Here is a 14372-nt window from a genome sequence, read left to right on the forward strand (position 1 = left end):
GAGGGCGTCACTATACAACATTTAAAATAATCACATACACGAAAATCTGAGATATAAAATTTACAGTGCAATCACTCATACTTCAAGAGCTTTTACCACAAATCATTATTTTTAGATTTTCCCCTTTTCTTCTGTTTCCCGATGAGTTAGAGTGTGAGTAACAGTAGGCTGAGGGCTTCTGGGTTTTGTATGAAGACATTTTATAAGCAGTCATTTATTTGTAATGGAATCTAGCTTTCAGGCATCTCACCTAAATTAGAATAAAAGGGATACTCATCCTCTCATGAGCCTTCCCTAGCAAGACAAATGTGTACACACACACACACACACACACACACACACACACACCCTCAGGTGGAGTTGTAGCTTGAGGCTATTTCAATTCCAGGTAGCTTCCCCAACTCTCAGTTCTACCCCAGGACAGAGAATTGCTCATTGACTTTTAAGTTCAATGATCAGTTCCAGCTTCAGGTTAGAGAACATGTCTGTGAATCAAAACCTGCAAGAATCAAAACTCCTCCATTTATATTTGAGGAAAAGGCACTTATAAATTTTCATCCAAAATAATTGTACCAACCAATCATGATTTTCACCACACCAACAAAACAGTTGGAAAAAATAGAATAAAGAATACAGAATAGTATTTCTCTTTTAAAAGTAAAATTGAGTGAAATTTAACACTTGGGCTCTTCTATTAGCCCATCAATCCTTTAAAAAAGTGGCTCCAGGGGGGCACCTGGCTGGCTCAGTGGGTTAAATGCTGGACTTCAGCTCAGGTCATGATCTCAGTGGTTCATGGGTTCAAACCTCGCGTCGGGCTCTATGCTGGCAGCTCAGAGCCTGGAGCCTGCTTTAGATTCTGTGTCTCCCTCTCTCTCTGCCCCTCCCCTGCTCCCACTCTCTCTCTCTCTCTCTCAAAAATAAATAAATATTTAAAAAAAATTTAAAAAGAAAAAGTGGCTCCAGGATAGGTAAGATATCATTATGCTGGGGAAGCAAACTTTTCAGGCTGGAAAGCAAGGTTTTACTGAGAATTTATAATTACAACAATTTGAGAAAGCTAAAGTTGACTCTTTTATAAAACTGTAGTTTTAAAAATGCTGCTGAGGACAGTCTTGCACTTCATGGCAATATATACCATGTAAAGTTTCATAAGATTAAATCGAAGAAAGGAAGTTGACAACTGGGTTGTTAAATTTCATTTTCTATTTGATAATGAATGAGGGTGAAGAGTCACCACTTTAAATTATTCTTTTGCTCAGTTGACAGTGCAGTGCTTCAAAACCAACATTTTATTCTTCACACGTCATAAACCATATGACCTAATTCATTGCTTCGAAAATGTATGCCATTCATCAAAAGTGGGACTTGTTTAAAAGAGTTGTATATAAATTAATCACTCTGTTAAAAAATAGAGAGAGTGGAGCAGTGAATAAGAGAGAGAGAGAGAGAGAGGAAGAAAGGAAGAAATTCAAAACATCCCATGAGCCAAGTCAGTTTAGTCCATGAAAGGGAACATAGCTACTCAACAAACACAAGCGTTGGAGACATACGAAGAGTCAAAAAGCCAAATGGGCTTTTGGCAACAGGGAGTCTGCAGAGAAAAAGAACAATCCATCAACAGAAAAGGAAAGATTTTATTATTATACTAAGAGGTAAAAAGATCCAAGAGCCTAATTCATTTGGATGCCACAGTGCCTCAAACTCAGTATGTCCAGAATCAAATTGCACATCTTCCCTCCTAACCTACGCTTTCTCCTGTCTTCACTACCTCAGGAAAAGGTCCTCACTATCAGGCTCATTATTCAAACTGGAAAAATGGCATCATTCCCAACACCTCCCTTCATTTACTTCATCCTCACATCCAATCTATCAGCAAGAACTGTCAACTCTGCTCCAAAATTTATCCACATCGAGCTAATTCTCTCCCTCTCTCTGCCATGGTGTGAAGGCAAGCCACCAGCATTTCCAGCCTGTACCACTGCAATAACCTCCTTCCTTGGTTCCTCTGTTTCTCCTCCTACTCCTTAGAACCCAGAAGAGCAGCCCAGAGTGACATTTAACAAGTGGACATTGAATAATGTCATTTCCCTGCTTAAAACCACTCACTCCATGATAACCCAGACATATATGATACGCCCTATTTCTTTAACATGTCTCACAAGGCCTGGTCCCCACCCACCTCACTGACATTCTCTCCTTCCACCATACTCCAGCCACTATTACCCTTTGTTCACTGAATCTGCCAGTTCTGTGTTCTGAATAATAGAGAGGAACTACAAAACTAAATGAGCTAATAAAGCTCTTGTGGAAACAGTTCAAATTGCTTCCAAGGTACACATTATTCATACTTATTGTGTGATGAGCATTTACTTCATATACCTACACACACACACACACACACACACACACACACACACACACACACACTACTCCCTATATAGGAAGTCTTAACTCTGCTGCCTTTTAAACAGATACTTATAAATAAAGTGGGTTTTTTTGTTATTACACAAATGTTTATTCTGTTATTACACAGAAGCAAGCTTTTTCTTTAGCTTTCTGGAAAAAATAAAAATAAATAAAACTATTTTGTATTGGAACAGATGATAGCTCCCCTTGTGGTGAACATAGCATAATATATAAACTTGCTGAATCACTGTGTTGTGCACCTGAAATTAATGCAACATGGCGTGTCAACCATGCTAAAGAAATAATGACTATTTTCTTTTTCAGTCAGGGTTATAACCAAATTAGAGTTAAAATATTCTCCCATTGTAGCGGTGTAGCTCCATAAGAAGATATTTCAAAGGTGGATGTTTGGAATAAAGAGTGTATATAGCTTAATGTAAATAGTATTTTCTAATTTAAGGAGGGAAGTAGCAGAAACAACATTGGGGGAAAAAAGAGACAGAGAAAGGAAGAAACCAGACCATCTTATCAAATGTGCAGAGGCATTTTCACATGCTATCAGACTTAGGAGAAAGAGACATAAAGTAAGAAAGAGGAGGAACCGAAAAAGAAAATTGCAGAGAAGAGAATTTAAGACTAGTATTGGTTTGAATCCCAACTTGTTTGAAACTCCAAATTAACCCACAATGTCACTGTCAAACAGTCTACACACACACACACACACACACACACACACACACACACACACACCGAGTGCATCTGCATTAGACACAAAGATAATCCCTGAAATCTTCAAAGCATAAATAAAAGGCAGGGAAACCATAAAAGCATTGAACGCTTTCTAAGTCACTTAAGTGAACGTTTTCCTATTTAGCTGATCACATAAAACTGAGGCACATCTCTTGATTTCCAAGGTGATACGAGTGGACATGTAAAATCATAGCTTACCTCTTTTAGAGTACTGGGGTTGACAGGAAACCCTTTCCCCCCAGTGAGGCTGGAGTATTTCTTTTCCAGATTACAAAGATTTTCTTTTTCCTGAAGGAACACAAAATCTATTAAGCTTAGTCAATCTTAGATTTCCCTGGTGACTAATGATAGTGAGTATTTTTTCATGTGACTTATTGTCTCTTCGTATATCTTCTTTTGTGAAGTGTTTGTATTCAGTTCTTTTGCCTGTTTTTTTTTAAATTATTTATTGAGTGTTTATTGACCATTAATGAGTTATAGGAGTTTTTGTTATTTTCTGGGTATAAGTCCTTTGTCATTCTCTCTTTAAAAAACCTTTGCTTATCCCAAGGCCAGGGAAGTGCACTTGCAGTCCTACATTTTCTTCTAGAAACTTTATCACTTTAATTTTTATGTTGAGGGCTACAATCCGCCTTGAGTTAATTTATATGCATGGTGTGAGGACAGACATGTTAGCGCTCTTTTTTCCCCATGTTTACCCACTTGATCCAGCACTATTTGTTGGAAAGACTTTCTTTTCCCCACTGGATTAATTGTCTTGGAACCCTCTGTCAAAAATCAATAGACAGTATATGTGTGGGTCTATTTCTGGGCTTTCTGTTTGGTTCCATTGATCTGCACGTCTGGCTGTGTGTCAGCACCACATCATTTTAAATACTATATAGCTTTAGAGGCAACCTTGAAATCAAATAGTATAAATCCTCCAACTTGGTTCTTGTTCAAAGTTATTCTGGTTATTCTATGCCCTTGGCATTTTCATACAGAGTTGATTCTTATTACTTGTAAGTCTTATGTTCTATAACATTGCCGTGAACACTGCATTAGTAAATACTGAACTGTTGTTCCTATCGAAAAGACAGAGTTGGGTTACTGTGGGCTTCTGGTCGAAATCATTTCATCAACTGATCAATACATAATTTTGCTTTCTGGGTGTTCATGTTCAAAGGCATCTTATTTAAGATATATTGTTGATTACTAAACACTGAACTCACATCTAACAGCACTATAATTCATGCTTGAATAAAGCTCTTTTAACACATGTATTTTTTCCATAAGGCACATCACAAACTTCCTGCCCTTAGGAACAGTAGACAGTACATTAGCACTATGCTCGGGAGGTAATTTAAACAGCAAAATCATCAATGAAAAGCACAAAAAATGTGAAAACATAGCACGAAATAGCCCACAAAAAGGACACATCTCTTTACTCTATGACACTTGGAGCACAAAGGCAGAGTGTTGCTTCGTTCAACCTCAGTTGGGATGGTGTATGCTGAGTGATTACAAATTGCCACCGTTCTGCACATGTCCATCAATGAACCATAAGACAAGTATTGATTTGGGGACTACAAATAGATCTTAGTGAGCCGGCAAATTCACAAATATAAACTTCATAAATAATGCAGATCAATTGTAAATTTTAGCATCGACTGTGTCCATTTCTATAAAAGAGTCTGCTGGGATTTTGATTGAGATTGAGATATATCTAGGGACACCTGGGTGACTCGGTTGAGCATCTGACTTCAGCTCAGGTCATGATCTCATGGTTCATAGGTTCAAGCTCTGCATCGGGCTCTGTGCTGACAGCTCAGAGTCTGGAGCCTGCTTTGGATTCTGTGTCTCCCTCTCTCTCTGCCCCTCCCTGACTCATGCTTTTTCTCCCCATCAAAATACATAAACATTAAAAGCTTTTTCATAAAGATTGAGATATATCTATAGATCAATTTGGGAAAACATAAACCATAACCTTTAGACCACAATTTTTAGAATAGAATTATACTTTATATATTTTAATGAGAAAGTGGCATTTCTATGATTGTGATTACCCATTTAAAAAATCTATCTCTTATGAGACTTTCCCCCCATTTTTCCTAAAGGTTCAGAAACCACTTAAATAGTACATATTACACTATCTAATTTAAGCTGTGCCTTTGGCTATCACATGCAAAGGGTGATGGGGAGGTTAGTGGAACCAGAGTTCATCCCCAGAACAGGAGACAGGGATGGAAAATATACATCCATTCAGGGATTTCCAGGTGCTGAAGAAGCAGGAGGAGGGGAGCTATCAGGGATCTGTGTGGGCTACATAGGCACCTTGAGTGAACTCATAATTCTATGTGAAGGACCACTTTTCTCTCTCTTTTCAACCTAAAAATAGCTGAGTAGCTAAGATGAAAATAGTGCAGCTACATTTCTTCTAGGTGGGACCACGGTACAGCCTCATCCTTTAATCCATCATTCTTTCTCCTGTACCCCATTCTGGGTCCATCTCATGTTTTCAGGATCTCATCCTAGGTAGTGGCCTGGATACAAGGCTCAGTCCTGAGACTAGCCCCATTAACTTTACCTCTCAGCGTCTTAGACCTAACATTAGGCCAGGGACTATGTCAGAAGATCAGGCTGCAGGTTGGGCAAAGGAATCCCTTTAATGCAGCCATTTTAGGTGCTGGGCAGATGCGAACACACAGTCCCTTTGGAGAGGATGATCTTGTCACCCATGTAGGATGTCTCCCTAGTTAATTAAGCCTAACTAAGCTCAATGTGGCAATTTGCCACATGCAAATAACTGGAGTTAAAAATACCACAGCAGCGGAGCCAAATATTTGATAGCGGAAAAAAAAAAAAAAAAAAAAAAAGAAAAGAAAAGAAAGAAAAAAAAAAGCAGAATATGTTCTGCCTATTTGATGAAAAATACGATTTAAAAGAGGAAAATCAGAAAATGTACATATTTTCCATAATTTGAATTTTCACACTGGAAAAAGCATGAGGAAAATGTCCTTGCCTATTTTCTGAATTATAGTTAATTATTCACAGATCATCAGCTTATTAATGTGGAGGATTAAATACAAATATATATTACAAAGCTTCTTTAAATTATAATTCACTATTCACAAGTAAAAGGTACTTGCTCTGAAGGAAGCAACTTTCCCCAAGTTGGCACCTGAGTTTTCTTGCAACCAGAGCTGAAAAGGAAATACTTACTCTTTGCAACATCATTATTAAATTATTCTTTTCTTTTACAAAATGATCTTGTTCTCTCTGAGCCTGCTGAACAATGTGATTGGCTTGCTTTTTCAAGGCAGAAATCTTTTCCTGCAGGGAAAAACATGATCATATGTAGATGCATGTTAGACAATTCAAAAGTTTGCCAGTATGTTCTGGAAAAGGGAGGAAAGTGTTTACAACTGGATCAGCAGCGGCCACATTTTCGTTGGTGGTAGCCAGTGATTATCATTACCCAGAGACTGTGAGGTAGTTTCTCTGACCTCCCAAGCTCAAGGCTTTTTCTTTACCTGAGGTCAATATAGTCCAAGTGACTTAAAAATCTATTTGAAGAATCCAGAAGTCAACAGGAAATCTTGTTTTAGATTATAAATGAATTTTTGACATCATCTTGGGAGACGCCTTACGGAAAAAATAACAATGGAATTTCTTATTTAAACTGAGAGCTTAAGATGTCACCTTCTTCATCTTCCTTTCCCTCAATTTTATTGGTTTAGTACCGAGCCCTGGGATGTGAGTCTAAATTTTGGAAAAAGAGGTGAATCCTGGGCTGGACATCTGGGTGTGGCCACTGGGTGGGCCAGCAATGTGCATGGCATTCCACGGGGTTATTTCTAATGGTTGTAAGCTACCAGTTAGCTTGACAACTACGAACAATGGCAACAGACAATTCCAAAATAGGCTTTGTTCACAGAGTTATTCTAAATCCAGTTACTATGATTGCAAAAGCAAGTAACTTAAGACAAATATTTAGATTTCTGATTTTCTCTCCCTCGGTTTCCATGCATGTGAAACAACCAGATATTATTTCTAAATGCATCTGTAGCATTAAGTAATGATAACTAGACCACATGCCAGTTTATCTAGTTTGGAGCACCCCATGGTATATAGATGGCAGGCTCCATACTCTTTCCAGCGTCACATGTGGTTTCACACACAGAGATGTTCAGATATAAAGACTGGTAGACAGAGAGAGAGAGGTGAATTGGATTTTTTACACTGAATGACGCCTGGCTAAAGTACCTTTCTGGTAACAATGTTCCGTTGATATTCAGCTACTTCGCGCAGGAGCTGTTGGGTCAGGTTCTCCTTTTCCTCATCCAGGCGGCTCTCGTGTTCAAGCTGCTGGAACTCCAAGTCTTCAAAGTGTTTGCTTTCTACATCCAACAGGTCAGCATCCTGGGGAGAAAACAAAATGAAAACAAGACATACCAGGATGGCTGCAGCCTTCTTAATGTGAAGAAAAAATTATTAAAAGCAAACAGTCCAAAATATCTTTTCAATTACTATACTGACCAGGGTGGGAACATGATAATCCTCTCTTTTGGAGTTAAATCCCAGAGCCAAGGCCATTAGTGTGGTATTGAAAGGAACTGGGGGTGGGGTGGGAGAGGAGCATTTATTTGACTCAGTTTTAGACTGTTCTGTGGATGTTGGAATTCCTTTTTTTTAAGTTTATTTATTTATTTTGAAAGAGAGAGAGCATGAGCAGATGAAGGACAGAGAGAGAGAGAGAGAGAGAGAATCTGCGCTGTCAGCACAGAGCCCAACACTGGCTAGCAGCGCTCATGAACCGTGAGATCATGACCTTAGCTGAAGTCAAGAGTCGAATGCTTAACTGACTGAGCCACACAGGGGCCCCTGGATGTTGGAATTCTTGCTTTAAATCAACTAAGTGGTTTTAAAATAGATCCTAAAGTATAAAAAGACTCAGTAAATTACTAAACATTATCTGCTGACCAAGGTGTGACATGATCTCTTGAGAAAACTCCTATTTTCCACAAATTTTCAAATGAAATGAGAATTTGGCATAGAGATCAAATTCAAGATCCCAAAGTTATTGACTATAAAAAAAGATTCAAACTCTGGCACACATACAGATTAGAGGTCTCTAAGAGGGGTATGTGTGCCCCAAGTGGCACACGACACAATCCCCTGGGGTATAAGAAGAAAATATTAGACCTTCTTCATATTTATTTTTAGTTTTTCTTGTCTTTTACAATTTCTCAATAAATGTTCTCTAATGTATATTTAGGTAGAGTCTATGTACACTATTTTGAATAAATATATATTTTTGAGCATGTATGCAGTATACATATTTATAATATTATATGACCTATCTTCATATATATAGGCATGTATGCTCAAATAATTTTATTTAAAAGAGAAGTCATTGAAAACAGTTTGAGGTTGGTATTTTTACACTGGGCTTCTGCGAATCCCACAAAATTGCTTACAAAGATTTTTACTGGAAAGAGTGGAACCACAGCATTCATTAGGCACAAAGAGTCACTCAAATGGTTAAGCACTACTATTTGGGAACAATTTGAAGACATTTAAGAAAGATCAGAAATCACAAAAATCAGATGGTCTAGGACAGGTATTTCCTAACCTATGAAATGTCTGAAAACAGAAGTGAATCTGTATCTGTGCAGAGTCTGGCTCATGTTGTATAAATTATTCTTCAATTTACATGAAAAAAACTTAATTTTGGAGCCTTTGACAAAACCATAAATGTGGTATGTATAGAATATTTTTTAAAAATATATAATTTGTAAGTAATATATGGCCAAAAGAAAGAGCAGCTAGGCTATATGGTTTACAACTCTACACAGGTAAAACAGCCAGGGCATTTTTTTTTCAACCAAAACATCACAAAGAGTTGGATAAATAAATATGATAAATGAGATTTATATCAGTTTTTCAACATACCACCCCCTTTTTTTATGTAAGTGATAAATTGAGCCTTTTAATCAAATGGAAAAATACGTTTCTGCCTTCTGGAATGAATTTTATTCTGGAGATGATTCATAGAAGGACTATTAGCTACCATGCAATTACAAGCAACACTATAGCAACAAGATTATTATGTCAACACAGTGGATTCTGAAAACTTAAGAGCAGGAAAAACAGTTTGAAAAATATATTCAGCGTTTCTTAGCACTTTTTTATATTTTAATTGGCCAAACAGAAAGTGGTCTTGGTTTGAAGTTTTTGGTTGACATTTCAAGTTTATCAGACATGTTATGCTTATAACTTCTAAAGGAATTAATGAATTTGGACCAAATCTAGTCACTATAGAAGTAATTAAGAGAGAACTCAAGTATCATGTCTTGAAACAAAATACCTGTAGTCTTGAAGCAATACATCAGTGAATATATTTACCCATGTGGTCATACATGCCCAAGTTTTTAAGGTCTTTCCATTAAGTTTGGTTTGTGGCTAAAGATTATTGAGATAAATAATTCCATAAACTTTTTTTTTTAGTATATAAATAATCTTTACTTGAAGTGGGCATCTGTCTCACAATATACACACTATGCCAGTCAGTCACTTATTCCACATCTGGTTAAAATGCAGCATTTGTTATCTTAACCCCATGAAGGTCACAGAGCCACTAATTTGTAGTAAATATTTAAACTGTTGCATGACAATAACAGCACACTGGGTAGGAAGGTTGAAAATTAAAGCTAGGCTAAGCACTCAGAATCTGCTGGTATAATCATCTGATCAAGTTATCTAAACAATTAGAATGTGTGTATGTAAACTTACACTGTAAGAGAAACACAACTTGGTGGGGGAAAAAAGCTTGCAAAGATTTTGGATAAGAATAAGAATTCAGGGGATGGAATTTGGGGGCAGGAGTAGCTTAATTGAGCACAGAGTAATATATACAGGAAGCTCAAAGTCAAGGCCATGACTACTTGAATGAACATTGTAACTCAACTTCACTCTCTAAAAGGAACATTACAAATCTCTACTGGCTGGCAACCGCAAAGGCCAGGAGTGAAAGGAAATAAAACAGCTGCACTCAAGAAAATTCAATGCCATTCCTTCTTGCTAATAATTGTTTTGAGAATTTATATGGCAGAAGTTTATGTGTAGACCTTAATGTTTTCTTTGCTTAGCAGAGGGACAGAAGAAGAGAATAGATACGGTATGTGGTACAGTAACAATCTCATGACAGCTCAAGGCCAACTTTGAAAACAAATTTAAGTGGGGCTCAGGATTTGTTAACATTTCTCCATCTTCATGCCCAATAATCAAACACTTTAACAAATGCACATCTTGGGAATTTGGAAGACAATGGAAATCATTAAAGCAACCTCCTCATTTCATAATATGAGGACACTGAGGCCCATAGAGGTTGAATGACTTGTCTAAGGTTAAAGGAGAAACTGATTGTAGAGCCAGTGAGAAAAATGGTCTCCTAATTATAGATATCACTGAATATATATACATATATATATGTATATATATATATTTTTTTTTTTAATCAAGAGACTGAAATCAACCATTCAGTTGAGTAAATCATCAAAAGCATCTGAAAACTGTCCTAGTCAGGTGTCTCCTTCGTTTAATAGTAGAACTTATCCTGGCAAACAAAAGACACCTTTAACTTCTGCTTTCTTTTCCAAAATGCTTGCATCCCAGGGAACAATGCAACTGGTGAGCCCATGTCTGGTTGTATGTATACAACTACTCAGACGGAAACCGCATTCTGATTCTAAGGCAGGGAATTAGATATAAGAAGTCTGGGGTGCCTGGGTGGCTCAGTGGGTTAAGTGTTTGAATTCAGCTCAGGTCATGATCTCACGCTTCATGGGTTCAAGCCCCACGTCGGACTCTGTGCTGACAACTCAGAGCCTGGAGCCTGCTTCATATTCTGTGTCTCCTTCCCTCTCTCTCTCTCCCTCCCCAACTCATGCTCTGTCTCTCTCTCTCTCTTCACACTCTCAAAAATGAATAAACATTAAAAAAAAAAAAAGAAGACGGAGAAGTCCAGTCATAAATCCATAGTTTTGTATGCAAAAAATCATTCCAGAATTTCAGTTTAAGTATTTGGGACAACACATGGTTTAAGAAAATGATGTTCTTCTTTTTTATTTTTTTATTTTGTATGACTCGCCACCTAATGAAATTCGTTGTAATAAAACCACCTTTACTGGATCTAGTTTAAATGCCTTAGGAAAGCTTTGTAATGAGGTGGTATGCTGATGTGTTTGAAGTCTGAAGGGAAATGAGATGTGGTAACACAGGAAGTTCTTAGCATGAACGGACTTCTCATGAACTAAGTGAACTTTTTACTGATTAGGTCATGGGATTGGTGAAAAGTTACTCTGGTCGTCATCCTTGTAAAATAGAATCTGTAGACTTCTTAATACAGGTGAACAGAACCTACTACTACTACAAGCCAGTTCTCTCTCCCAAGGACAGGGGTTTGCAATATGAATTTTACACTCCGCTTGGAGAGGAAGAAGAAGGGGTCTCTGCCTTGAAAGAGTGGAATATCCTGTCCTCCTTTGCAGTCAACATCCTTAGAACAGACATAAGTTTATAAGTTATCCTGTAGAGGCTACAGGAAGCCTTATTTGTATCAGTCTGAGTCCAGGTTCTTAATAAAATCCTCCAACTGTTATGTGCAGCCATGTTGATAAAGAAGGCAAAGCAATAACTAGGTAACCAGAGGCAGAGAAGAACAAAATATAGAAGTTGCTGCCGACTCTAAATAAAGTCTTATGGCCACTGTGTAAAATCTTCAGTAATAAGGAGAGTTGAAAAACAGGAAACAAATATAAAAGTCCGTCTCTCAGTCTCTTTGGTGAACTGGCATAAACGCAAACAAATTGCAAATGAAAATGATTTTACAAATACAATTATTTTCCCCAATCGTTTTTATCACAAGATTTCTAGAGAATTATGACATTGAGGGACAGGAAGTTTTATCTTCTTCCAGCAAATTCAGCTGTATACAATAACATGAGTAATAAGGAAGAAACACTGCTGGGACTTTTTTGATCCAATATTAGTAAGAAATTTACTATTTGTTAAAATATTAAAATCATTATGCTTCAGGTAAACCTGCCTTTGGTACTATTTATTAAGATGCTTTCAATCTCTGTGATACATTGAAGTTTCAGATGTAATTTTTCATAACCTGGTGATACTCTAAGGTATCAAATATTTTTGTATTAAAAGCAATCTTAAACATTTTCAAGGGTGGCTCTCTTAGCGGATGTTTCAACTTGCCTACTCCCAAGAATGAAACGTGCCTTCTTTTCTAATCACGTGGAATCATAAATTGTTAGTCACTTCACACAAACTACTATTACGTGACTCCTTTCGAGACCTCAGACCGTTCATGACTGCTCCGCCAAGGTCAGAGTTTATTTGGGTCGCTGTTTATAGCAAATAACTCAGTTGATGAGAGACTCTGAAATATCAAGTGGTCTTGCTGGTGTTGGTGAAACTATCTACCCCAGGAGCCTCATTTCAGCGGATAACCAGCGTGGTTGCGGTGAGCACTGCCAACTTTAACGATCGGAGAATAAAGTCCAACTACAAAGCCCGTGCGGCACTGAGCTTTAAAAAATTACGAAGCTCGCCTGAGAAGACGTTGAGGGCATTGACCTGCAGGTTGGGCCTTGGCGTTTGCTGTGGTTGTGCTAATAAATTCAATGTCACTAAGAAGCAGAAAGAAAAAAACAACAACAACAACGAGTGATGATGGGAAGCAGGTCAGAAAATAGGATAATTTTTGGACCAAAGTATAAAATCATCCAAGGGCAAACAGTACTCATGGTGTAGCAGAGAGTGCAGGGAAAGATGTCAGTCGATTTAAATGCTACAATCGTGGTGTCAGTTATATGTCAGGAATAGCTCTCTTTTGTTCTGGAGAATGACTCCAGGACTGTTTCTGCATTAGAAATTAGTGAAGGATTCTGACAAGGAGTTGTTTAACTGATTAGCATGAAATAATATATATATATTGTCAGCATGCATGTTTCTATTTAAAAAGTATCTAATGACTAGAACTTATGCAAATTTACGCTACGTGAAGTAGAAGTCATAGGTAAGTGGAACTTAATCGAAAAGACACCAAAAAACAAAAACAAAAAAACCTGGCACATTCCTGTTTGCTACTGACCCTCTTCAGTTGTTGTTGTAATTGTTCCCTCATGGACTCAGGACAATTGTCCAGCTGGGTCTTCTGCTCGGAGTAAAGCTCCTGAAGCCTCTCTAGTTTTTCCCTTTCAGCATCAAGCTTTACCTTCTCCTGAAGTTCAGAAATCAGAAAATAGAAGAACAGAAATTACCTTCATACCCGAGGCAGGCGTTAGTGAATATTTCCCAAGGGTAACACAAACACACATACGCACAAATGAGATACCCTATGAATATTGAAACGTACCTTGCTAGTGACTAAGATAAGGGGGTATAAGTGGAAGTAAAGACAAGGGGGTCCCATTTCTGCATTCTCAAAACATGGCCCACTTTACTGAGTGTAGGCAATGACCCCCGCCTTTCCTTCCATTCCTCCTTCCTTCCACCATGTTACAGAGCGAAGGAAGCAACGGCGATGTTGGTCAACGGTCAACCAAGAACAAAAGAAATGCCAACCAAATTTATAAGACAGCCTTGCAGAGAGTCCCTTGGCAGCGAACCAGACAAAGGAAACCAGGCATTTACCTCAAGTACTGTCGTGCTCCAATTTACTCAAGGCATTTGTTAAGCAAGCTTTGGAAATTATTGTAACTTTGTTCCCAGGTCGGAAGTCTGCCAGATGCACTAGCTGTCTCCCCGGTCATCTGAAATAGGTCTAGCTGTTTAGCAAACTTCAAAGCTTAAGCAATTAGAAAATCTGATTCTAAGAGGAGCACTGAATTCAAAGGCTGAGAGAGCAAGGGAGAAGTCAAGCCTGACAAAACAGCAAGGGAAGGCGTATTGTGCAGTTCAGATACACCAACAACGTGTGACGTTTACTGTGGAGATGAAGACTTCTCTACACTGACTGACATAAGAAATACTTGAAACATGGATTATGGGGGAAACGGAAAGGAGAACACCGGGAATCAGAAAACAGAAGAGAAAGGAGGAGACAACACTCGGTCCTTCCCAGTCACACACTCCAAAGTGACTCTGGATGCAGGTCTACCAGACAAATCCTGTAATTCAGTGACTGCCCAGCTTGACGTGTCACCTATTGAGTC

General features: G+C 38.1%; 1 protein-coding gene across 2 annotated transcripts in view; it reads right to left on the minus strand.

Moving 5' to 3' along the window:
* Positions 1-14372, minus strand: part of PHLDB2 (pleckstrin homology like domain family B member 2) — an 88202-nt gene that overhangs the window by 32376 nt on the left and 41454 nt on the right. Inside the window, exons 5-8 of one of the 2 annotated variants that reach the window (XM_047100085.1) lie at positions 13310-13438; positions 7405-7560; positions 6361-6471; positions 3358-3447 (exon numbers count right to left, since the gene is read on the minus strand). In XM_047100085.1, the coding sequence (XP_046956041.1) occupies positions 3358-3447; positions 6361-6471; positions 7405-7560; positions 13310-13438 (486 nt within the window). The remainder of the gene's footprint in view (positions 1-3357; positions 3448-6360; positions 6472-7404; positions 7561-13309; positions 13439-14372) is intronic. The other variant, XM_047100086.1, reaches the window with a different exon arrangement.

This window comes from Lynx rufus, unplaced genomic scaffold (assembly GCF_022079265.1).
Source record: "Lynx rufus isolate CCGP_SWC_20201006 ecotype Redwood Valley unplaced genomic scaffold, mLynRuf1.p SCAF_5, whole genome shotgun sequence".
NCBI lineage: Eukaryota > Metazoa > Chordata > Mammalia > Carnivora > Felidae > Lynx > Lynx rufus.